The 24940-nt window shown below is 44.3% G+C and overlaps 1 protein-coding gene across 2 annotated transcripts in view; it reads left to right on the top strand.

The window, feature by feature from the left end:
* Window positions 1-24940, top strand: part of THSD7B (thrombospondin type 1 domain containing 7B) — an 820891-nt gene that overhangs the window by 265790 nt on the left and 530161 nt on the right. For both annotated transcript variants that reach the window (XM_077447767.1, XM_077447766.1), the window contains exons 5-6: window positions 265-507; window positions 21513-21682. In XM_077447767.1, coding sequence (XP_077303893.1) covers window positions 265-507; window positions 21513-21682 — 413 coding nt within the window. The remainder of the gene's footprint in view (window positions 1-264; window positions 508-21512; window positions 21683-24940) is intronic.

Below are 24940 nucleotides of genomic sequence, written 5' to 3'. Positions count from 1 at the left end.
ATTTGACGCATGCTCGAAGCATTGAACATTTTCTCGGCTCCTCGTAGCATTGTACATCACCGCGTTCTTGACGGTGGAAAGTTCAGCAAACTTTTGTGTGACCGTGTGTATGCAAGCCAAGCTTGAGCGGAATTCCGTCGGAAAAACCATCCAAGATTTTTCCGACGGAAAATCCGCTCGTGTGTACGCGACATTAGGATTTGTTGACTGATTGCAGTAAACCACAGTACATATACACATTGTGATTTTATTTTATCATTACAGTATCTGCACCCAGGACAATATGCCCCTACATTATCGATCTTGTATTATGCCAAAAGACTGTGAAGTGTCAGAATGGGGTGACTGGACTTCCTGTTCTAAGACGTGTCAGCTGGGAGGAACCGTGCTTGGACTACGAAGTAGAAGGAGGATTGTTAAACGTATGGCCATTGGAGAGAGGAAGCCATGTCCAGAGCTCGAAGAGACGGAGGCTTGTAATATTGGACGCCAGTCACCATGTCTTGGGTAGGTGACCATTCATGTTTAGGTCTTTATCATTTATAACATCATAAAGGCTTTGGGCATTTGACCAGTAATTGATCTCCTTCTACCCTGCATGTGACCTGCTTTCAGCTGGGTTTCATTCTTGTAGAGTTGTATGGGAATGCATAACCCAACAGAAGTGAACAAAATTTAGACCCCTCTATAGTTTAAGGGGTTTTCCATTGTGTGTGTATTTTGGTTTAATCCAAAGGTAGGCAAACTTGGCATTCCAGCTGTGGGGAAATTGCAAATCCCATCATGCTTCTGTTTCTGGGAGTCATGCCTGTGGTTGTAAAGGTCTTGTAATGTCCCACCACTTCTGTGAGTGTCTGGTTAAAACTTTTAGGAGGAGTTTTCATTCTCCTTTGACTGTCCTATGAGGCTGAATTGGCTCAGTGCTGATTGGCTCTGCTCTGATCACGTGCACTCTACCAAGAAAAAAAACCCCTCTCTAGCAATACACACCAAACTGAGCATGTGCAGCGTGCCCCCAAGGCTCTGTATTATCAGCAGATGGATTGGGGACAGTAAAAGAAGGGGAGGATCAGCAAAAGACAGGATCAAACAGCCTTTTTACACAATGCAGAGGATGAACCCCTTAGGTTCCACAGTGAGTATAACAAGAATGCTTTGCTGCATACACAGAGTGATGTTATTGTTAACATTTTCTTTCATAAAATATAAAGGCTAAGTTCACATTTTTTTATCTAAATTCCAGCTTACCTATGTACCAATATACCATTAACTGCCTCCCACCCACCGTATAGACAAATGACGGTGGGCAGGGTGCTTCATTGTTCTGGGACTACGTCATATGACGTCGCCCCAGTCTCACCACGCTTGTGCGGCGATCATGGGCACGCTGTGTCACTGGGAAGCGGGACTTCACCTATGTCCAATCACAGCTGATCACATGTAAATAAGGAAATGCCGGTTATTGGCTCTCCTCACCTCACATTGATAGAGAGGAGAGCCAATCAGTGACATTTCCTCACAGGGGAGATCTATACAGATAATCATGGCACTGATCATCAGTGCTCTGATTATCAGTGAAGCCTCAACAGTGCCCATCAGTGACACCAATCTGTGTCCATCAGTGATGCATGTCAGTGCATGTCACCTTTCAGTGCCCATCAGTGCCTGCTCATCAGTGCCGCCTATCAGTGCTCATCAGTGCTACATATCAGAGCTGCCTATCAGTGCACATCAGTGCTACATATTAATATATATATATACACATATACACACAAATATGTGTTTGAGCTTTGGGGTGCACACCCTAATGCAATAGGCTGCGCACACCTATGGAGGTGATCCACAGAAGTAAAACATACCCTAGTCTTTGATGCAGTAAGGCAGTGCATGATGGGATATGAATTATCCTGGAAGGTCACATGATCCCGTAGGAAGTGATGGGCTCAGACCCCTTTTTTTGTTTTGTTTTTTTGTTATTTGAACCAAGAGGTGAAGATTGAAGGCTGCCATGGACTAGGTGAGTGAGTGATAAGTATATTGGGATGGCGTGGGCAGAAAATACATTAGGGAAGGCTTCCATTTATGATTAGAAGTAAAATTGTGCCTGAAAAGATGATCTTAGCCTTTAAAGTAATTCTGAGTTGACAAACACATTTACCTAGTTTACAAACACTGAGATGTCAATGGCTGCAATCATTTCCATTCTCTAAGATCGTAATATACAGTATGTCTCAGGAGACTAATGTACCATAAGTGCCTGATAATGCATTTTATTCGCTCCATTAACCACAGCAAACATTGTTTCTGTTCCCCAAGGATGTGTTTATTGAAAGGTTAAGAGAGAGAATGAAGCAATTGTACTTATTGATTACAGATGAAAACTTGTTGTGTGAGACATTGAACAAACAGTTGGGCCTCAGCGCATGACGGGCCAATGTACGACGCCGTCCGCCTTATTCAATAAGGAATGCTAACTATTAAGTGTTGCTTATGAAGTGTAATGACCCCCCCCCCCCCCCCAGCAATTAGCATCCATCATGTATTGCTATGACTGCGGCAGCATAAATTCTGATTGGTTGCACTTAAGAATCAATGCTCATATTGAATACATTCTAATATAGAAAGGAAATGCCCTGGGAATGTGACATCATAAGGGGCGGGGTCACCATGTGACATCACCCGGTGACCCCACCCCTTATGCCTCTATAAGTCGCCGCACAACGCGTCCCTGGCATTACAGCCGGAGAGAGCGTTGTGTCAACATAGGAAGAAGAGAAGAAGGAAGAAGAAGGCGGTGGTGACGGCGAAAGAGAAGACCAGGGCAATGCTAGTAAAAGAGCTGGAAGAAGATAGTGGAGGAGCCCGGCAGAAGAACCGAAGAGCGTGGAGAAGTTGGAAGAAGACCCCCAAAGTCGGAAGAAGACCCCCCAAAAGTTGGAAGAAGACCCCCGGTCGGCGACGACGACGACGAACGAGAAAGCCAGGCTCCTCCGCTAGCAAAAGAGCGGCAAAAGAGCAGAAGATAGCAGAGGAGCCCAGCGAGAAGACCCCGGAAGTCGGAAGAAGACCCCCGGAGCTGGGTGGAGGCGGCCAATGGAGGCGGCAACATTGACTTCCTTTCCTAGTCCCGTCGTACCTGAAGTCATGTTCAAAACGGACTTGACTCCATGTGTGGGCAAGTCCGTTCATTTGAAAAGTCCGGCGGACTATCACACAGACGAGCGGATTTTCCGTCGGAATCTGGTCCGCCGGATAGTCCGATCATGTGTACACAGCATAAAAGAAGACAGGGCAAAGATGTCAGAAGTAGCAAGTGGTCTCACAGATATCACATTGCTTAACGGTACATAATTATAGGGAACTCTAGTTCCACTTAAAGAACAAAGTTGCCGAAAATTTGTTATAGGCTATACTGGTCTTTTTGTGTCTCCAGCCTACGACTGTCCCAATACATGCCTCCGGTCTCCAAAACTGTAGCATGCTTGCAGTCTCCATCCATCTCCTGCAGTATTTGTGCAGCCTCTGACCATCTCCTGTTGCATGTATACAGTCTCTGATAGGTTTCTGTAACTTTACTATCAGTGAATATTATATGTGGCCCTTTGATGATATTAGGGACACTTGAGGCCTCCTTTATCAAGAAAGTTGACCACCATTGGCCATACAATTAGGGTTTACATTTACTTTAATGACCCGTTATTGACTCCTTTTGCATGGACAGTATACAGTCTCTGCCTTCTGTAGCCTTTAATTTTAGCAAATATTATGTGTGGTCCTTTGGAGTATATTTACTAATGTACTTTTTTTACCTAAAGTCAATCAATTGTGATTCATTATAATAGATGTATGTAGCACCCTCTAGGTGTAAATAGGTTTAGTTGTTAGACCTCTTTCACACTGGGGCGCTTTCAGGCGCTATAATGCAAAAAATATCGCATGCAAAGCTACCTGAAAGAGCCGCCCGAGGGCTTTGTTTGAAGTCTCAAGGGCTTTTACACTGGAGTGGTGCACTGGCAGCAGCAGGATGCTAAAAAAAGTCCTGCTAGCAGCATCTTTGGAGCGGTGAAGGAATAGTATATAAACAGCTCCTTGACCGCTCCTGCCCATTGAAATCAATGGGGCTGTGTGGCTATACCGCCGGCATAGCACTGCTGCAGCAGCGCTGTGCAGTGGTTTTAACACTTTCTTGGCCTCTAGAAGGGGTTAAAAGCGCCGCGTTAGTGGCCGAATAGCGCCATGAAATTGACAGTAAAGCGGTGCTTTACCGCAGACACACCCAGTGTGAAAGTGTGAAAGGGGCCTTAGTGTAGGAAAATTTCAGCTTGGATGAGGGCCAGGCTTGAGTTGTGAATCTGGGTCAGGGTTTAGTGACTCAGGGGCTAGATGACTCATGCTAACAGCTCTTCTCTTCCCCCTATTTTCTGGAACATTGGAGAATGTTCTAGACAGCCAGGGGTGCCTGTCAGGAATATTTATGGTCCTCAGCCAACCCCCAGTAAAGGGCTGGCAGGGAACAGGCCACCTCATAAATAGTCATTAGTAATGCCAGCAGGGCCAGTCAGGTAGAAGATGGAGATGGAGTGCTAAGAAGGCTGTTGGAGGCCCTCGCAGGGCACCCCCTAGTCTGGGGGGGGGGGCTGACATCGGGCCTTGGGCTCGGGTACTGGAAGATTCCCCTACAACACGTAGAGAAAACCCTTCCTGGAGGCATGGGAACAAGGAGAGAGGACAGCGGGAGCAGGTCAGCACTAAGGATGAGCCGAACACCCCCGGTTCGGTTCGTACCAGAACCTGCGAACAGACCTAAATTCACGTGAACTTTAGAACCCTATTAAAGTCTATGGGATTCCAATGTTCAAAATCTAAAGTGCTCATTTTAAAGGCTAATATGCAAGTTACTGTCCTAAAAAGTGTTTGGGGACCTGGGTCCTGCGCCAGGGGACATGTATCAATGCAAAAAAAAGTTTTAAAAATTGAAGTTTTTTTCGGGAGCAGTGATTTTAATAATGATTAAAGTGAAACAATAAAAGTGTAATATTCCTTTAAATTTCATACCTGGGGGGTGTCTATAGTATGCCTGTGAAGGGACACATGTTTCCCGTGCTTAGAACTGTCCCTGCACAAAGTGTCATTTCTGCAGGAAAAAAAGTAATTTAAAATCACTCGCGGCTATAATGAATTGTCAGCGCCCGTAATACAGAGAACACTCATTGAAAGTCTTTGATAAAAAAGAAAAAAAAAAAAGTGTGGGGTTCCCCCAAATTCAATTACCAGGCCCTTCAGGTCTGGTATGGATATTAAGGGGAACCCCACGTCAAATTAAAAAAAACAATTGACGTGGGGTTCCCCCTAAAAATCCATACCAGACCATTTATATGAGCATGCAACCTGGCAGGCCGCAGGAAAAGAGGGGGGGGGACGAGAGAGCGCCCCCCCCTCCTGAACCATACCAGGCCACATGCCCTCAACATTGGGAGGATGCTTTGGGGTCCCCCCCAAAGCACCATGTCCCCATGTTGATGGGGGACAAGGGCCTCATCCCCACAACCCTGACCGGTGGTTGTGGGGGTCTGTGGGCAGGGGGCTTATCACAATCTGTAAGCCCCCTTTAACAAGGGGATCCCAGATCCCGGCCTCCCCGTTTGAAATGGTAAGGGGGGTACAAAAGTACCCCTACCATTTCACAAAGAAAGTGTAAAAAATTGTTAAATAAGACAAACACACTTTTGAAAAAGTCATTTATTAAAAAGAAAAAAAAGAAAAAAATATTCCAGCGGTGGTAATCCACTCTTGCTATCCAGCGACGAATGATCATCTCTCCGGGGTCCAGCGATGGCCATTAGAAACTACATACATGCAACAGGAGATGGTCAGAGGCAGCAAAGTTACTGCAGGAGATGGATAGGCACTGCAAACATGCTATGGTTTTGGAGACTGGAGACACATTACATGAGAATGCTAGAGCTCTCTAGAGCTATTACAGCCCCCAGGGCCACCTTTAGAAAATGTGGGGCATCATACAGATTGCCTGATAGGGCCTCTCACCAGGGGTTCTTTGGATTTGCACAGCTGCAGTATTTGCTGGGTTGTATTGGCAGTTCAAGTAAAGGTTTCATTAGATTGGATGGATAAAATCCCACATCCCAAAAATACCCCAAAACCTTCATAACATGTGCAAACATAAGCACTGCTTACCTTCCTTTACCTTGTCTTCGCGCAATTTTTCATTTATTATATGTTTTAATTATTTATGAAAGTTCTGTGTGGTCCTTTGGTGGTATCAGCAACACTTGAGGCCCTCTATATCAAGACAGTTGGTCACCACTGGTCATACAATTAGGGTTTACATCTACTTCAATGACCCACTAATAAATGTTTTTAGGTCCAAGGAGTACATTAGTAAATGTACTCCAAAGGACCACACTTAGTATTCGCTGAACTGTAGTTATATAGTGCTATAGAAGGCCATCAGAGACTGTATACATGAAACAGGAGATGGTCAGAGACTACAAACATACTGCGGGAGATGGACGGACACTGAGAACATACTATACTTCTGGAAACTGGAGACATGTATCAGGACAATTGTAATGTGGACTAGAGACACATTACATAAGACTGCTAGAGGTCACTGCTATTACAGCCCCCAGGGCCAATATTAGAAATTGTGGGGCCCCATGCGGCCTGTCTGACAGGGCCTCCCACCAGGGGTTCCTGGAATTTGCACGGCTGCAATATTTGCTGGATTGTATTGGCAGTTCAAGAAATGGTTTCACTGGATTTGGTGCCATAACATCCCATATCCCCAAAATACCCTAAAACCTTTATAACATACCCAAACATAGGCACTGCTTACCTTTCCTCACCTTGTCTTCATGCAATGTTTCATTTATTTCCAATTTACATTTTAATTTATTTTCATTGTAGTAAACAGTCCTCGAACTGCACTCCATCATAAAAGCCACTTAAAAATGATATATTCAGAGTTACCTGCCAGGGCTGATATTTTGTAATAATTAGCGAGATCTGCAAGCACATTTTTTATTTTTACACCAAAAGCCAATTACCACGATGGCGGCAGTGAAATACGCTGGAGATGAAGACGTCTCATAGGTGACATTTTGTATGACATTCCCTCTAATGATTTCTGGCGTTATCTGATGTCTTCATGAGGTTACACAATGTTAAATGACTTCATTATTGAAGAAATCTCTATTATATGGAAGAAAGGAAAGAGTTGTTTCGGATACGGGTAGATGTGTAAAGCTACCAGAGGTTCATGTGTCAACTTTGGGGGTGGATGATGGTGGGTGGTTAGTCTCCATTTTTTTTTTATATATATTTATCTGTAAATCCAGTTGAGAAAATTTTCACAGTAGGTTGTCTGTGGATTGGTTTTCAGTGTCAAGCCTGGTACTCCTGGGTTTCGGTATTGAAAAAAAATGTTCCCTATAACCTGTGGTCCCTATTATTGACCTGACCCTTAGGTTCACCCTAATGCCGTGTACACACGATCGGAATTCCGGCCAGAAAAAGACAGATGAGAGCTTTTCATCGGAAAATGCGACCGTGTGTATGCTCTATCGGAATTTAGCTGTCTGAATTTCCGCCAGCCAAAAATTGATAGCATGTTCTCAATTTTCCCGACGGAAAAACGTTCTTTTGGAAATTCCGATTGTGTGTATGCAATTTTGACATGCCATAAATCACGCATGCTCAGATTCAACTACGAGACGGAAGCTGTTGGCTACTGGCTATTGAACTTCCCTTTTCTAGCCCTGTCGTACGTGTTGTACGTCACCGCGTTCTAAACGATCGAAATTTGGTGTGACCGTGTGTAGGCAAGACAGCTTGAGCGGAATTCCGTCGGAATTCCATCGGGAAAACCATCAGAGCTTTTTCGGACGAGAATTCCGATCGTGTGTACGCGGCATTACACTTAAAGTGTAAGTTCAGCTTTACAAAAAAGTACACTATGTTGTCTCATATGGGTATAGCAGTATAGCTTCATTTACATAATTTTTATTTTTTTTCAGCGAGGGCAGCATGGTGGCATAGTGGTTAGCACTTCCATCTGGCAGTACTAGGATTATTGGTTGGAATCCCAACCACAGCGTTTGGGATTGCATGTTCTCCTCATGCCTTGCTGAGTTTCCATTGGGTACTCCGGTTTCCTCCCACACTCCAAAGACATGATGGTAGGTTAATTGGCTCCTGTCTAAATTGGCCCTACTATGTGTATGTATGACTGTGAGCTTGGGACATTCAATTGTAAGTTCTTTGAAGGCAGGAACTGATGTAAATGTACAATGTGTACGTAAAGCACTGCATTAATTGTTGGCTCTATGTAAGTACTTGTAATAAATAAATAGTTTTATTGTGCAGTCACGTGACGCAAAGCCTTCTGCATTTTTCTTCTTCCTGATACCTGTAGGCGTGTCACTTTCCAAAGTGGGCGATATGTCCTTTTATCGCACATAGCAGGGATATACACACCATGTTATGTATGCAGCTTTCCATTTGGCTGGTGTTGCATTACAGTTGATGTTTAATAGCAAGGCTTGTGCTGGGAGCAACTGTCAATCAAGAGAGCATGGATGGGTGGGGGGATGTGACTGCCAATCTGATCAAGGGAGGTGAGGGCACACTTCAGCAGGGGCCAGGGAAGGCAGCGCACGTGGAGGTTACCACATAGCCTGCACCAAACCGCATTCACTTTCCAGATCGGTGGCAACCTCCCTTCTACTGGGTGGCACCTTTTATCTTTGGTGTGACAGCTACTGCTATTGCACAGTGCTCCAACAAGCCCATTCTCTTCTACCCCTCACCCCAACCACTCACAGGCAACACGAAAAACACTCCATGCATGTGCAACTGTCCACCAACCCCCAAATTCTAGAAAGCAAGTAAATGGCCACACGTGCCAGCTATGGGCAATGGGACCCAGGGTATTGGGGGGGGGGCAGGGTATAGGCATGCCAGAGCATCATGGTAGTACATCCATCTATGTCATATGTTAGCAACAGGGAATGGGGGGGCAGTTCTTCATCTTTGCCCTGGATGCTGAATGATCTTGTCCCGCCACAGGACATCTTGTATCTGTAAGCCCTTGTACACACGGTCGGACATTCCGACAGCAAAATCCGTCGGATTTTGTCTGACGTTTTTTTTACGAAACTGGTGCTGCATACACACGGTCGAACAAAGTTGTTGGAAAATCCGATCGTTCGTAGCGTGATGACGTTATTTAGTTACGACAGGATTATGTTCAGGCTAGTAGCCAATAGCTTTGGTCTAGGAATTTGATCTGAGCATGCGTGGCACTTTGTCCTATCGGAATTCTCTACAAACGATCGGACAAAGTCTGATCGGATCATGTTGTCTGAAAAATTTTATATCCAGCTCTCAAACTTTGTTGGTCGGACATTCCGACTGAAAAAGTCAGATGAAGCCCACACACAGTCGGATTATCCAACAACATGGTCCGATCGGACATTTTCCGTCGGAATGTCCGACCGTGTGTACAAGGCCTAAAGGAGGAAGCAGTGATCCACAAACCAACCACGCCAGTGTAGATCTGCTTCTGTGCTTGGCAAGGTCAGAATGAAAAGGAGGACAGGCAGGACTACCAGGTATTTTTGAGAAAAGTCTAAAAAAAAAACAGACACTGGTTATCTTACATTACTTATAATCACATATACATACAGTGCCTTGAAAAAGTATTCATACCCCTTGCAATGTTCCACATTTTGCCATGCTACAACCAAAAATGTAAATGTATTTAATGGGATTTTATGTGACAGACAAACACAAAGTGGCACATAATTGTAAAGTAGAAGGAAAATCATAAATGATTTGAATTTTTTTTACAAATAAGTATCTGAAAAGTGTGGCGTGCATTTGTATTCAGCCCCCTTTACTTTGATACCCCTAACTAAAATCTATTGGAACCAATTGCCTTCAGAAGTCACTTAATTAGTAAATAGAGCCCACCTGTGTGCATTGTGCAATTTAATCTCTGTATAAAGAGATTCAGAGCAGGTGGCGCTCTGCCGCAGCGACAATGCAGGTGGAGTAGGAAATTGAGAGGAAACTTTTCCTCTATGGTTTCCTTTGTCATAGGGCGGTAGCATCCAATTGGATGCTGGCACCCCATGTGATTTTGGCGGTCATCTTGGGTCAGGCTGGGTCTATTTAGGACCCTGGCTCCCTGATTTGGCACGCATTTTGCAGTGTGGGGACAGTATACCCGTCTGTCAGGGCCAGTCAGGGAAAGGTTTTGGAGGAGTAGGGAAAGTTCAAGGACATGTTATACTGAATGGAAACCTCCCCATTTGGTTATGAACCGTCCAGGCTGTATTCTACTCCCAGAGGCAGACACTGTTGGCTTCCATGAGACTTCTATCTATTGACACATCGCTGTTATGCTTTGTGACTGTTCCCTGTCGGGTTGCCTTCTCACCATGCCTGTTGTGTATTGCTGGACTTCCGTTATAATACATTCCTGATTTTGCGCCTGGACTCTGAGTGTTTTCTGTCAGCCGCACCTCGCTACACCTACCCACAAGTAGTATCCCATCCTAGAATCCTTCCATCACATCAGAAGCCTTATTCTCCCTATTATGCCGTGTACACACGGTCAGACTTTCCGACAGAAAAAGTCAGATTGAATCATTTCATCGGATATTCCGATCGTGTGTGGGCTTCAGCAGACTTTTTTTTCGAAAATTCTGACGGACCTAGAAATAGAACATGTTTTAAATCTTTCCAACTGAATCAATTCCTATCAGGAAAACCGTTTGTCTGTATGCTGTTCCGACGGACAAAAAAACGACCCAAGGGCAGCTATTGGCTACTGGCTATTGATCTTCCTTTTTCTAGTCCCGTTGTACGTGCTGTACGTCATCGTGTTCTAAACAATCGGACTTTGGTGTGATCGTGTGTAGGCAAGTCTGTTTCAGTGGAACTCCATCGGAAAAACCGTCAGAGTTTATTCTGACGGAAAAACTGTATCTGGTCAGAGTCCCACCTATACCATAACTCCCAACTTTCTGAGATGGGAATAAGGGTTACCTATTAGCAACATTTTATAGGCATAGGACACCCCCCTGTATCGCCCTCCTTAAAGGAGAATTGTACAAAAAAAATTATTGATTTAACCCACAAGTGCTTTTTTTTACCACTACTATTCCATTATATTGGCCTTTAACAATTTAGAAATTGGAAGAAAGGTTTAGCCCTGTAAAACACTTTTATAGATAAATATTTCATTTTCTATACAACTATATAGATCAGTCCAAAATGATGGACAAATGAGGAGGAAAGAGGGACAGAGGGACTTTGTTCTAAATCAGGGACAGTCCATGAAAATCAGGTACAGTCTCTCAAAATCAGGGACAGTTGGGAGCTATGCTATACATCAGGATCACAGACCTCTCTTCCCATCAGTTCCCCACCTTGCTCTGTCCTCTTCTGCATTCTGCTTGCCCTGGGTTATCTCTATGCTTTGCCATGGTGTGGATGGGACACCAAGCATTCTGTCCCTAGATCTTCATTGGTTGGTATGGTCCTGGTAGCCTGCCTACACCATGGCAGTACATGATGTTAATCCAAAGTGTCCCATGTTCACAACACCCCAAGGGATCCCAAAGGGCACCCAGGAATAGAAACACAAATCAACATGACAGCTAGACTACTGACCTTCACAGTAAGAGGTGAGCAGTGACCACCCATGTGTTCCCTCTTCTTCTTCCTTTTCCATTTAAAAATATTCCAGGTGAACCTGATATCATATTATCCGTGTTTACTGCTTGATGACTTTTATCTCCTCTCATATTCTCCTTTGATTCCTCAATGTGGCACTTTTTTCTTCCATCGCCGCGAGTAAAGAAGAAGAAAGCGCAGTGACTAATGGAGTGCATTGCTTCTGTCAGCGTTAGTACATTTGCCTTAAATTACAGTCATTACCCTATCATCAGATTGAGCTGTTTTCTTACTTAATGACATCCCGCTGCTTGCGACTTGGGCAGCCTGCAGGTTTTACTAAAAGAAAACCTCTCTGGTAATACTGTAATTATATGTTTGTATTAATGTTTCTGTATTTCTGAGTTATTTACCAGGAAGGAGAAGAAAAACACAAATGGTGCTGCTAAATTATTAATTCGCGCCATGTGATTTCTCTGCGCATAGAGTCACCTACACCTCTTAGACTGCCAGAGCGAAGGAGACATCTGTCATCGGAAGAGGCTAATGTGGCAGTGCTGTCTGTCGCTTCTGATCCTGTAATCATCTCTTTGGGGATATTATTATCTTTATAATGTTTATTTATAAACGATTTCTCTATGGGCCGAATGAATCTTTATTAATTGAAGGTCCTGACAGCGGCTCGGAGCAAACAAAGGCAGGAAAGGAGAAGAATGCACTCCATATGTATCAGCTGAAATTAGGTGTAATGTCATATCAGTCATGTCTCGGAGGGATTACACTTCATTTAACACAGAGTTTCACTTTAACTGCTTTCACCTGCACATCCTTTATGGAGCAGAACAAATTTTACATTCCTGCTATTGACCTCTTTATTTGGTGATAACTTACTTGAAACCAAACTCTGGGAATTAGACTAAATCCACCCTTATAGTGGGTAGCCCTGTATTGCAAGGGTTAAATCCTCCTTTAGTCTAGGGGTAGAGGCGTAACTAGAACCTTCAGGGCCCCAGTGCAAGAAACCATAAAGGGCTCTCCTAAGGCCCTTTCCATCGGTCCCGGGACCCTTCCCTCTGAGTCCAAGGGCCCTTCCCTCTGGGCTGGGGCCCTTCCAAATGGTTTTGAGGCCATTTACTCCCATTGCAAGGTCCTTTATAAGCCCTGGTTCCCACTGTGACACATAGGGGGTTATTTACGAAAGGCTAATCCACTTTGCACTACAAGTGCACTTGGAAGTACAGTCGCTCTAAATCTAAGGCGTAGATCTGAAATGAGTGGAAGCGCTGCTGATTTTATCATCCAATCGTGTGCAAGCTAAAATGCTGTTTTTTATTTTCCCATGTCCCATGCAAGTTGCAGGACTTTGGGGTAGCAGCAGTGTAACCCGAGCCTTATGGTCCCGTAGTGGCCCCCCCCCCCCCCATGGTGGCGGAAGGCCAGGGCCCAGAAGTACATGCAACCTTTGCAACCCTGGAAGTTCCACCATAGGGTGTGGGAATACAATGTACTGTATTTATCGGCGTATAACACACACTTTTTTCCCCCTGAAATCAGGGGTGCGTGTTATACTCCGATTTCTAAGCCTTTTTGCCGTTCTTGGCGGGTTCCGGGTATTTTTCGGCCGCATTTGGCCGTTCTCGGCTATCTTTGGCCACACTCGGTCATTCTCGGTGGCTTTCGGAAAGCCGAAAGCCGCCGAGAACGGCCCACTGTGGCCGAAAATAGCCGAGAACGGGCGAAGATAGCTGAGAACGGCCGAGTGCGGCCGAAAATACCCGGAAGCCGCCGAGAACGGCCGAGAACTACTGAGCGCCGCCGAGATACACAGGACATCCACTCTGTATCTTAGTGGCGCCATTTTTAAATGGTAAACACACAGACAAGGCTGCAAACAGCTGACAAGGATAAATGGATGGCTGCAAATGACAATAACAAGGCTAAATGGATGGCTGCAAATTACACTGACAAGTCTAAATGCAAGGCTGCAAATGACACGGACAAGGCTGCATAGATGGGCATTTAAATGTAAGTTTTTTTCCTTAAACTTCCCTCTTAAAAGTTTTTTTCTTTTAAATTCCCTCCTAAACTTGGGGTGCGTGTTATACGCCGATAAATACAGTAATACTTACCATATCCCTTCATCTGGCAGGCTACAGTGTTATTTTTTGCAAAAAAAACTCCAGGCTATGGATGGTACCTTGGCATCATCAGATACAATGCAGTCTATTAACCCTGTGGAGGAGACAAGCAGGTGGCCTTGGAGAATGGGAGTGCCTTGGAGAGGCAGCAGCGTTGGACCCATTGCATGGATAGAGGGAACTTGCTGGAACCAGATATAAGGTAAGTATTATATCTTGTCCCAGCATTCCTAGACTAAATGAACATTTAACCCTTGCAGTGGGGCCTGTACGTTTTGCTTAATTCCCAGAAATCCACTTTAAAGCATCACATACTTTGTGGAGATTGAGCTGAAGTTGGGTCTTCTTTTGCACTACTTGTCCAACACCCATGGTAGTGGTGACAGGAGATGTGAGGGCACAGAGTGGCACGAGGGCCACTTTTGTGGGCAGCATCAACTGTTGGCTTCAAGGCATAACACAGATGATTCTGCACCTCCAGATAGGGATCAGAGGCAGAAACGTGGTGGCACCTGATCAGGAGCAAAGACAGAACATGAGCTATAGGCCATCAACAGCTGAGCAAGGAAGTGCAGAATCATAAGGCAAGAGACAGTGCCAGGATACAGGTCAAGGTCAACAGACAATAGAGAAGTACAGGAACATAAGGTAGAGTCGGGATACAAGCCGAGGTCAGTTCACAGCCAGGCAGTGAGGTACCAATCAGGAAGCAGGATACAAAGTCCAAGCACAGGCCAACATGACAACAGGCAGACAGGAATCCAAAGGCATGTAAATAGCAAGCCGGGTCATATACAGTAGGTATCAAGTGTCCCCACAGTGTCTGTTTAGAGGGGCGTAATGCGGCATGGCCAGCCCTTACCCAAGTAGGGAGGCTTCCAGGAGGGATGGTGTGTCCCTGCACTTTCCCTACTTATTTGGAACCCCTCCCTACCACTAATACTGTCCCTGACAGACAGGTGACTTGTCCCTACATTACCCACATGTGAGATGCGTGCCAAACCTGGGAGGCAGGGTCTTAAATAGACTCTGAATGTCCCAAGATTGCCTCCACAACCACGTCGGGCGCCAGCATCCAATCTGATAGCTCCTACAGTGACCCAGGAAACCATAGAGGAACATGTTCTTCTTGACTTCCTCTCCCTCTGCAATGCCACTGTGGTTTGAGGACCACTTGCAGCGGAGAAAGCAGACTGCACCTGCCTACAAGCAGACCAGCCACTCCGCACAGGACCCAGAAGTCAGTGGACATAACTGAAGTAGCGGTGACTACTACAGTGATTTCTAGGTTCCTGAGAAATCCCACAGGTATGATATAAATACTGTAGTTACACTATATTACCAAAAGTATTGGGACACCTGTTTTTACACGCACATGAACTTTACCGGCATCCCAGTCTTATGCCGCGTACACACAATCGGAATTCTCGTCGGAAGAAGCTCTGATGGTTTTCCCAACAGAATTCCGCTCAAGCTGTCTTGCCTACACATGGTCACACCAAATTCCGATAGCTTAGAACGTGGTGACGTACAACACGTACGACGGGACTAGAAAAAGGAAGTTCAATAGCTTCTGTCTCGTAGTTGAATCTGAGCATGCGTGATTTTTGGCATGTCGGAATTGCATACACATGATCGGAATTTCCGATAGAAAGTTTTTCCGTCTGGAAAATTGAGAACATGCTATCAGTTTTTGGCTGGCGGAAATTCAGACAGCTAAATTCCGATGGAGCATACACACGGTCGCATTTTCCAATGAAATACTCTCTCTGTCTTTTTCTGGCTGGAATTCCAATCGTGTGTACGTGGCATTAGTCCGTAAGGTTAAATATTGAGTTGGCCCGCCCTTTGCAGCTATAACAGCTTCAACTCTAATGGGAAGGCTGTCAACAAGGTTTAGGAGTGTGTCTATGGGAATGTTTGACCATTCTTCCAGAAGTGAATTTGAGGGGACAATTTTGGATTTTGGACAATTTCATGCTCCCAACTTTTTACTGGAACAATTTGGAGATGGCCCCTTCCTGTTTCAACAAGACTGCGCACAAGTGCACAAAGCAAGGTCCATAAAGACATGAATGAGCAAGTTTGGGGTGGAGGAACTTGAGTGGCCTACACAGAGTTCTGACCTAAACCCGATAGAACACCTTTGGGATAAATTAGAGCGGTGACTGCAAGCCAGGCCTTCTTGTACATTGGTTCAAGCTGGTCCAATACATTTATATATAAAATGTCCAATTCTTCTTTAAAGAAAATTCTGATGATGGAAGGAATTTTTTATTTTATCTATTTGGTTTTTGGTTGAAGTAGTGTCTATTTTCAACCTGAGTGAATATGTAACCATAAAGGTTTTCTTGCACAAAAACTGGGGCTTTACGTTCTCCTGGGAGTCCCACAGGTAGCTTTGTTCATGAGATGGCGCTACCCCTGGTTAGATGAATAGAAACTTGGAGCACGGGGATCGTGACTTGTAGACTTTACTTGGAAGCTATTATCAACGTGAGACTTCACTTGAAAGCTGTTACTGGCTCAGCAAGAACTGAGAGGTGTAAAACATGTGTGGCTATTAGTAGTGTAAAGAACCACTTTGCAAACAATGAAACAGCTCAAGTTATAAAAATATTTGTGAGACTTCAGTCCTGCTGTGGTTGTAATAAAACAAATGTAGATGAAATGTTTAATTCTCAGCCAGATGTACAGAATATTTGACTTTGTGCTCCTAATCATCTTCCATGTATGTTAAGCCCCATACACAGTATTCGATTTTCTGCAGATTTTTGTCTTCAGATTTACCAAAACCATGTAGTACAAGGGCCAGCCTGTTTGCATTCAAATTGAAACTCTGAGCCCTTGTACACACTGTCGGAGATTTCGACAGAATGTGTCCTATCGGACAGTTTTGTCGGATATTCCGACTGTGTGTGGTCTGCATCGGACTGTTTCTGTCGGAATATCCGACGGACCAAGTTTTCCAACTTGCCGGTAAAACATTTCCTGACAAAATACTCCTATCGGACATACTCCAATCATGTGTAGCCTACTCCGACGGACAAAGTGCCACGCATGCTCAGATCAAATTCCTAGACCAAAGCTATTGGCTACTAGCGTGAATGTAGTCCCGTCGTAACGAAATAACGTCATCACGTTATGTACAATCGGATTTTCCGACAACTTAGTCCGACCGTGTGTATGCAACATCACTTCCGGACCTCTTCCGGAATTAATCCGTTGGAATTACTCCGACGGATTTGGTTGTCGGAATCTCCGACCGTGTGTACAAGGGCTTAAGGTTTGACCTCATATTATATGGTTTTGGTGAATCAGAAGACAAAAATCTGCAGAAAATCTAATAGTGTGTATGGGGTCTTAGTTGTAATCTCATACATAAATAATATTGGAGTAGGCATACGCTGGCTGTATTTCCCGCTCTGCAGTGCAACACAGAAGTTGTCCTTTGCTGTTTCTTCTTGCAATACAGGCCTGTGGGATTGCTTTACCAAAGGCAAAACTGCTGTGAACCTTGCAAGAGAAGTTTCACTTTACAAGGAAATTTGCCCCAGAGCTTACTAATTAAAGTGATTGTAAAGGTATTTAAAAAAACAAAAACAAACATATCATACTTACCTCCACTGTGCAGCTTGTTTTTCACAGAGTGGCCCCGAACCTGCTCTTCTGGGGTCCCCCGGCGGCTTTCGAGGCTCCTCCCCACATCAGATAACCCCCTGGGAGAAGCTCTCTCCCAGGGGGTTACCTTGCGGCCGTGGTCCCGAGTCCAGCATTCAGCGTCCATAGCTGCCGAATGTATGATTCAGCTCCGCCCCCCAGTTCCCACGTCATTGGATTTGATTGACAGCAGCGGGAGCCAATGGCCGCGCTGCTATCAATCTGTCCAATCTAGAGCCTAGAGCCCGTGGAGAGAGAGACAGTGCATCCCCGCCGACTGAATGAAGGGGTTCAAGTAAGTAAAATGGAGGGGCTGGGGGGGGGGGGGGGGACTGGCGACTGCCAGGTGTTTTTTCACCTTAATGCATAGGATGCATTAAGGTGAAAAAACAAAAACCTTTACAACCCCTTTAGGGGAAACTCTGCTGACTTTCATCATTCAATCATGTGCAAGCTAAAATGCTGCTTCTTTATTTTCCTTGCATATGACTGGTTATTCTTTATAAAGGGAAACTTCACCACATTCACCAAACTTTGGGGTAACTTCCCTTGCAATGTAAACAGCCTATTTGCATAGCCCCCAACTGTCCCTGATTTGGAGGGACTGTCCCTGATTTGGAGCAATGTCCATCTGTCCCTCTTTCCTCCTCATCTGTCCCTCATTTTGGTCTGATCTATAAAACTGTATATAAATAAAATGCACTTTTTATCTTTCAAAAAGTATTTGCCAGTGCTAAACATTTCATCCAATTTCTAAATTGCTACATTTGTGAATTTCAAAAGCCAAAAAATAAACAGTAGTGGTAAAAAAAAAACTTATGGGTTTAACTAATAATTTTTTTGGTATACTTCTCCTTTAAAGGGAGTGACAGGGGGTGTGTCCTTTGTCTACATACTTTTGCTAATAGGTTTCCTTTGTTCCCTTCTCAAAAAGTTGAGAGGTATGCATTTGTCTTTAGTAAATCAACCCCTACGTGTCAGTTGATTGACTGAAAACAATGCTCTCCCCGTGGGGCTGACATCTCATCCTGACAGTTTTTAAAAAGCAAAACGCATGTATACGTTTTTTTGGGTCTTTGTCTTTGGTTTATTACCCAGCACCACTCCTGGTGCAGAATGCCACACAGCTGCTTTTACGGTCTCCAGCAAGACACCACACAGCACTATGGAGGGACTCCTTGTCCTGGTCCCCTAGCACCAGACTTGTTGTGTTGTAGCACCATTGTTTTGTGTTGGATAGAGTAGGGAAGTGTTAGGACCTCTGTTGAGTTTTTATTGCTGCCTATGTCACAGTTGGGGAGAGTTACCTAATTTATTTATTCTGATGAACATTATCATTGAGACAGGAAGTAATGGATAATCCAAAATGTCTACGTTTTCACCTGAGCAAGACATGAGAGTAAGGGCCAGTTCACACCAATGCACTGGTGGGAACTAGAGCCATTGGAATACATGAAAAACACTGTGCATGCATTTTTAATGCAGAAAAAAAGCACACTGAATTTCATCGGGTGTGAACTAGCGCTAAATTTTCCAATGAGTTCACCTGTTTTGATGTTACTAAACCCAGGACCCTGCATTCACTATATCTGGTCTCCCACTGTACACAGAACATGAAAATGCCATGGTTTTAGTAAATATAAACTGCTTCTCATCAGCAGTATATAGCAGTCTTGTGACTTCTATCAATGTCTGGTTAAAGCTTGTAGCAGGAGTTTTTTCGTTCCCCTCTTTCTGGCCTATGAGGCTGCAGGACCCCTGACCCTCTGTCTGGACAGTGTTGATTGGCTCTGTGCTGATCACAAAAAAAAAAACCTCTCTGGCAATACACATCAAACTGAGCATGTGCAGAGTTCCCCCCAAGGCTCTGTTGTATCAGGAGATGGATTGGGGACTGTGGAAGAACGATAGGATCAGAGAAGACATGTTTAAACAGCCTTTTTACACAATGCGGAGGATTAGCCCCTTAGGTTGCAGTGAGTATAACAAGCATACTTTACTGCATATTAGACTTGTGCAGACTGAAATATTTAATTTTGGAATTTCATTTTTGGCCGAAAAATACATTTATTTAGTTACTCCCGAAATTCGTTTTTATTTATTTAGTTTTTCATGGAACCGTGCGTCAGAGGGGGGCGGATTCACGGGGTGGCCTCGCCCTCCATTATAAAAGAACTGCCAGAAGAAGACAAGCGTCACACAGCGGGAGCCTCCCATTGTGCAGAGCAGCCTGAGAACAAAGAAGAGACGCTGCGGAGGAAGATGCCGGACGAGAACAAGAAGAAGTGGATCGGGGGAAGAAGAGGATCAGAGAAAGAAGAAGAGGGAGGAAGAAACCGAAGGATGAAGAAAGGAAGAAGGAAGAAGACCATAAGAAAGAAGATGAAAGAAGACTTTAATAAATGAATTGTCAAAGACCGTCTCCTGTCATTTTTACCACTTTTTTGTCACTTTTTGGTGGAATGGTAGGGGTACTTTTTTACCCCCTTACCATTTCACACAGGTGGAGGCCGGGATCTGGGGGTCCCCTAGTTAAAGGGGGCCTCAAGATTCTGATAAGCCCCCCGCCTGCAGACCCCCACAACCACCAGCCAGGGTTGTGGGGATGAGGCCCTTGTCCTCATCAACATGGCTACCTCAAAGCACCCTCCCAATGTTGAGGGCATGGGGCCTGGTACGGCTCTTTTCCTGCGGCCTGCCAGGTTGCGTGCTCAGATAAGGGTCTGGTATGGATTTTGAGGGGGACCCCGCGCCATATTTTTTTTGCCATAGGGTTCCCCTTAAAATCCATGCCAGACCTGAAGGGCCTGGTATGGATTTTGAGGGGGGCCCCCACGCCATTTTTTTGGGGTGCGGGGTTCCCCTTAAAATCCATGCCAGACCTGGAGGGCCTGATGTGGATTTTGAGGGGGGCCCCCACGCCATTTATTTTTTTTGCACAGGGTTCCCCTTAATATCCATACCAGACCCGAAGGGCCTCGTATGCTCTTGAAGGGGAACCCACGCCATTTTTTTTTTACATTAAAGTCGTGTTGTAAGTCGCACTGTGATTCACACTCAAGTCGTGTCCAAGTTGCCTCCCAAAGTCATGCTGGAAGTCGTGTTGCCCCTGTGTGAATGAATGGACTGTTATGACACAAGTTCAATAGACACAGATTGTTATTATTAGAGTCACGTCGAATCTCCTATCTGTATCGAACTGTGTCAAAACAAAAATAAAGCATTTATTTATGCCGGATCTTTCGTTTTTTGGATTCTGTGCTTTCGTTATTGTTTCTCAAAACGATAACGAAAATACCTGAAATTTGGACGAAAACAAATGCACATGTCTACTGCATATACAGACTGATTTTACTGTTGTGGGTTTAGTAACACTTTAAATGAAATGTAGTCTTTTGAAATAGACTCACACAAGACAACCTAAATTATTTTAAACAGCAAAGATGCACACCTGTGTCATATTATTGTAACTTGGTTTGCAGGAACTGGTCCTCCTTTGAAACGGATGCTTCTGTCTCTCTTTCTCCCTCAGTTGTCCCTATTTTTTTGGTCTTATTAATATTTATTAACTATGAAAATTGTTTACTTCACCCAAATTTTCTTCCAACCTCTAATTGATTGCACTTGTTTGTCTTTATTATTTAATTATGAAAATTGTTTTTCTTTACCAAAATGTTCTTCCACCCTCTAATTGATTGCACTTCTTTGTAAAGCTTTATTATTTAATTCTGAAAATTGTTTTTCTTTACCAAAATTTTCTTCCATCCTCTAATTGATTGCACTTGTTTGTAAAGTGGTATCAATTAACTATCAAAACAGATTTTCTTTACCAAAATTTTCTTCCAATTTCAAAATACAGCTATCGAACCAATAATTTTTGCATATTAGTTTATCATAGTCCCCGAAAGGGGAAAGGGGAGATGGTAAGGGTGCATTTGTTGTCAATACAGGTTCTAGGTGTCCTTTCTTTTTGGAGGTGGGTTTTACATCCAGTGTTTTTTCTTTTATAAGGTTTTCCTGGAAGACCTCTGAGTGGACGGACTGCCAGGTCTCCCTGCTTACTAACCAGGACAACGTTCCCTTAGCAGATGAGCAGGTTCAGTGTGGAGGTGGAATACAGACCCGCAAAGTGTTTTGTGCGCAAACTGTCACAGAATCTGGACCATATGGACAAAAAGAAGGTCAGTGTTTTAAACTGAATTTCAAGTCATTCTTCCTGGTTACCTGTAGGATGCTAAAGAATCCCAAATCATTTTAGTTTAGTATACCCTTTTTATCACCTTGTGTAAATTTGATGGTAGTAACGCTCTACACTCAAAGAATTTAGAATGGTCCAGCTTCCTGGCTATCATCTTCATGTGTCCACATCTGGAGCTTAAAATTTAGTAAAAATATATTTTTTTTAAATCAGCATCAGGGATGGTACTTACAATAAATTAAAATGTGCCTTGTGCTGATGACTGCTCTGTTCATTGAAATCTTCAGTCCCTCAAAGCTGTGATCTTCTGGTGCTGTGGGGGCAAATATGAGAAACTGGACCAGTCATAGGCACTCATCAAACGTGAATAATTCATAGAAGCTATACTACCTTTTCCTGAAATGAAAAGCAAACTATGAATGGAGGACAGGCGTATAAAGGAAAGGTCCGGAGCTTCTATGAATGAGTCACGTTTCTGTGTATACGGCATAACATGTTTTGGACCCTGCAGTGGCTACCTGGGGCCAGTATGTTAACAATAGTGTGTAATGAGTGGATGCTGATTACAAACTGTTTACACGTCAGTCCTAAGCGAGTCATTCATGCATGCAGCAGTGGTGCACAACCAAAATAATCTTGGTCTTCATTGACTGAAATGACCTACTCATTCAGGGCCAACATGTAATCGGGGCAGTGGAAGTCCTTACAGTTCAGATGCAGCAAGGCCAACTTTTTATCCAGGACCTTACTGCTGGTAAGATCCTGTGTATGTCTTATACAGACAAGTACAGAAAGTCATAACCTCCCTGGCAGTTTTCCTGAGTGGGGCTTGCGGTTAAATTTTAGTACCATTAGCGGTAACCCCGAGCCACACTCAGGATTGCTTTGCAGGACCCTGGTGCAGGTTACGTACCTTGTCCCCAGGATCCTGCAATGTCCCCCCACTGTGTTTGCGGGCTGTCCCCTGCCCGATGTCCTGTGTGTCGGGCTCCATTCCCTGTGAGCGTCACGATGCATGGGGCGGAGCCTGGCGGCAAATTAAAAAAATAGAAAATTCATAACATCTTACAGATTACATTACTGTATGAAATCATTTCACATCCCTTTTGTCCCTAGTGCCTTGTCCAACGCCCTGCATGCAGTTTTATATTATATATACTGTTCTTTCTGCCTGGAAACTTGAGATTGTCCATAGCAACAAAAAGTGTCCCTTTACATCAAAGCTGGTTTTAGACCAGCTAGTAAACAGCGATAGTAAATTAGAACACATGCAGAATTGAGCGATAGTGAATCATGGGGAAATGTATTGTATTATTATTATTATTATATTATTTTTTTATAATTATTTATAGTTATTTATTATATTATAATTTATGATTTTGTGTTTCAAACTTTATGATACCTGGGATGCCTACTAGACTCTGGTTTGGACAGATTTAAGTGTGTTATTCCTAAGAATTACAGTTCTACAATAAAAAACGCCAAATGTCTATGAGAAATAATTGTACTGCTTTGAGACGCAAAAATCTGTCATAATTATCCCGCCAGGGTGGCTACGTGGTACCAGTAAAAAATTGGCATATTTTAAGGGGTACCTTAGATAGATGACCTGTTCTAGGGGTAACTTGTATGTTTTTGGCAGCCTGTATAAATACTACTAGTTTCAGTCCGAGTAGAGGGGGAAGGAAGTAGTCTCCTTAAAAGCAGTTTCTTCCCCTTGTTTACTGTGCTCAGTGTCATAGCTTTTTTTTACCTTAAAGTGTTACTAAATCCAGTAATATGAAAATAGTTCAAAGAACATACTCTGCGGCAGAATACCCCTAGCCCCCCCCCCCCTATACTTACCTGAGCCCTAACCGATCCAGCAACATGCATAAGAGCAGCGTCTCTCGCCGATGTCTCCCTCCTCATTGGACAGATTAAGAGCAGCAGGAATCATTGGCTCCCACTGCTGTCAATCAAAAACTGGGGGAGCAGGGGGCAGGGGCCAATGTCCTTTGTCTGCGTTAAAGGATGCAGCAGCGGGGCTCGGGAGCGAGCCCGCTTGGGTGCCCCCATGGAAAGCAGCTTTCTGTGGGGGCACCAGATGAAGAGGAGGATCCAAGAGCACTGGTGGGGGACCGCAGAAGAGTAGGGTCAGAGCATTGGAGGAGGGTCGTCGGCGGGAGTGGCGGCAAAGGAAGAAGAACGCTGGAAAAAGAAGACAGAAGAAGAGCAGAAGAAGAAGCAGGGGAAGTAGGGGAAGACCGCAGGAGGAAGATGCGGGAGAAGATGGAGGAAGAAGTGGAGAAGAAGATATTTAATAAAAGACTTGTCAAAAACGGTCTACTGTATTTTTTAACACTGCACTACTTTTTTTTTTAGTGAATGACTCATTCACATAGGGGGGCCGGGATCTGGGGGCCCCTTTGTTAAAAGGGGCTTCCAGATTCCGATAAGCCCCCTGCCTGCAGACCCCAACAACCACCGGGCAAGGGTTGTCGGGAAGAGGCCCTTGTCCCCATCAACATGGGGGCAAGGTACTTTGAGGTGGGGGGCGCAGAGCCCCCCGATCCAAAGCACCCATCCCCCCATGTTTAGGGCATGTGGCCTGGTATGGTTCAGTAGGTCGTCCCCTCCCTTTCCTGACCTTCTAGGCTGCATGCTCAGATAAGGGTCTGGTATGGATTTTGGGGGGACCCCATGCCATTTTTTTTATTTTGGTGTGTGGGGTACTCTCCGAATCCATACTAGACCAAAGGGCCTGGCATGGAACGTGTTGACATTTGTTGCATACGACGGGACTACGTAGAGGCTAGTAGCCAATAGCTTTGGTCTCGTAATTTGATCTGTTTGATCTGAGCATGCGTGGCACTTTGTGCGTCGGAATTCTCTACAAAGGACCGGAAAAAGTTTGATTGGATTTTTTTGTATGAAAATTTTAGATCCGATAGAGCCCAAACATGATCGGATTCCCACAATATAATCTGATCGGACCTTTTCCGTCTGAATTTCTGACCGTGTGTACAGGGCATAAAACCATTTCAGTACAATTTTGTTTTTAGAGAATTTTATGGCAACATTTTAATGCCAGAATTCAGGGGGCAAAACAAGTAAAATCTGGAAATCTCTGCATGACCTTTTGATACAAAAGTCTATTTAGGAAGGTGGCCACTGGGGAAGGTTGAGGTCACAATTGTTCTGGTACCAATGTATATTTATGGTTTCATATATTGCACAAGGATATCAGAAGATGTAACTA

Source organism: Lithobates pipiens, unplaced genomic scaffold (genome assembly GCF_037356315.1).
Source record: "Lithobates pipiens isolate NorthernLeopardFrog02 unplaced genomic scaffold, aLitPip1_a1.2 Scaffold_22, whole genome shotgun sequence".
Taxonomy (NCBI): domain Eukaryota; kingdom Metazoa; phylum Chordata; class Amphibia; order Anura; family Ranidae; genus Lithobates; species Lithobates pipiens.
This window is presented reverse-complemented; position numbering and strand designations above follow the sequence as displayed.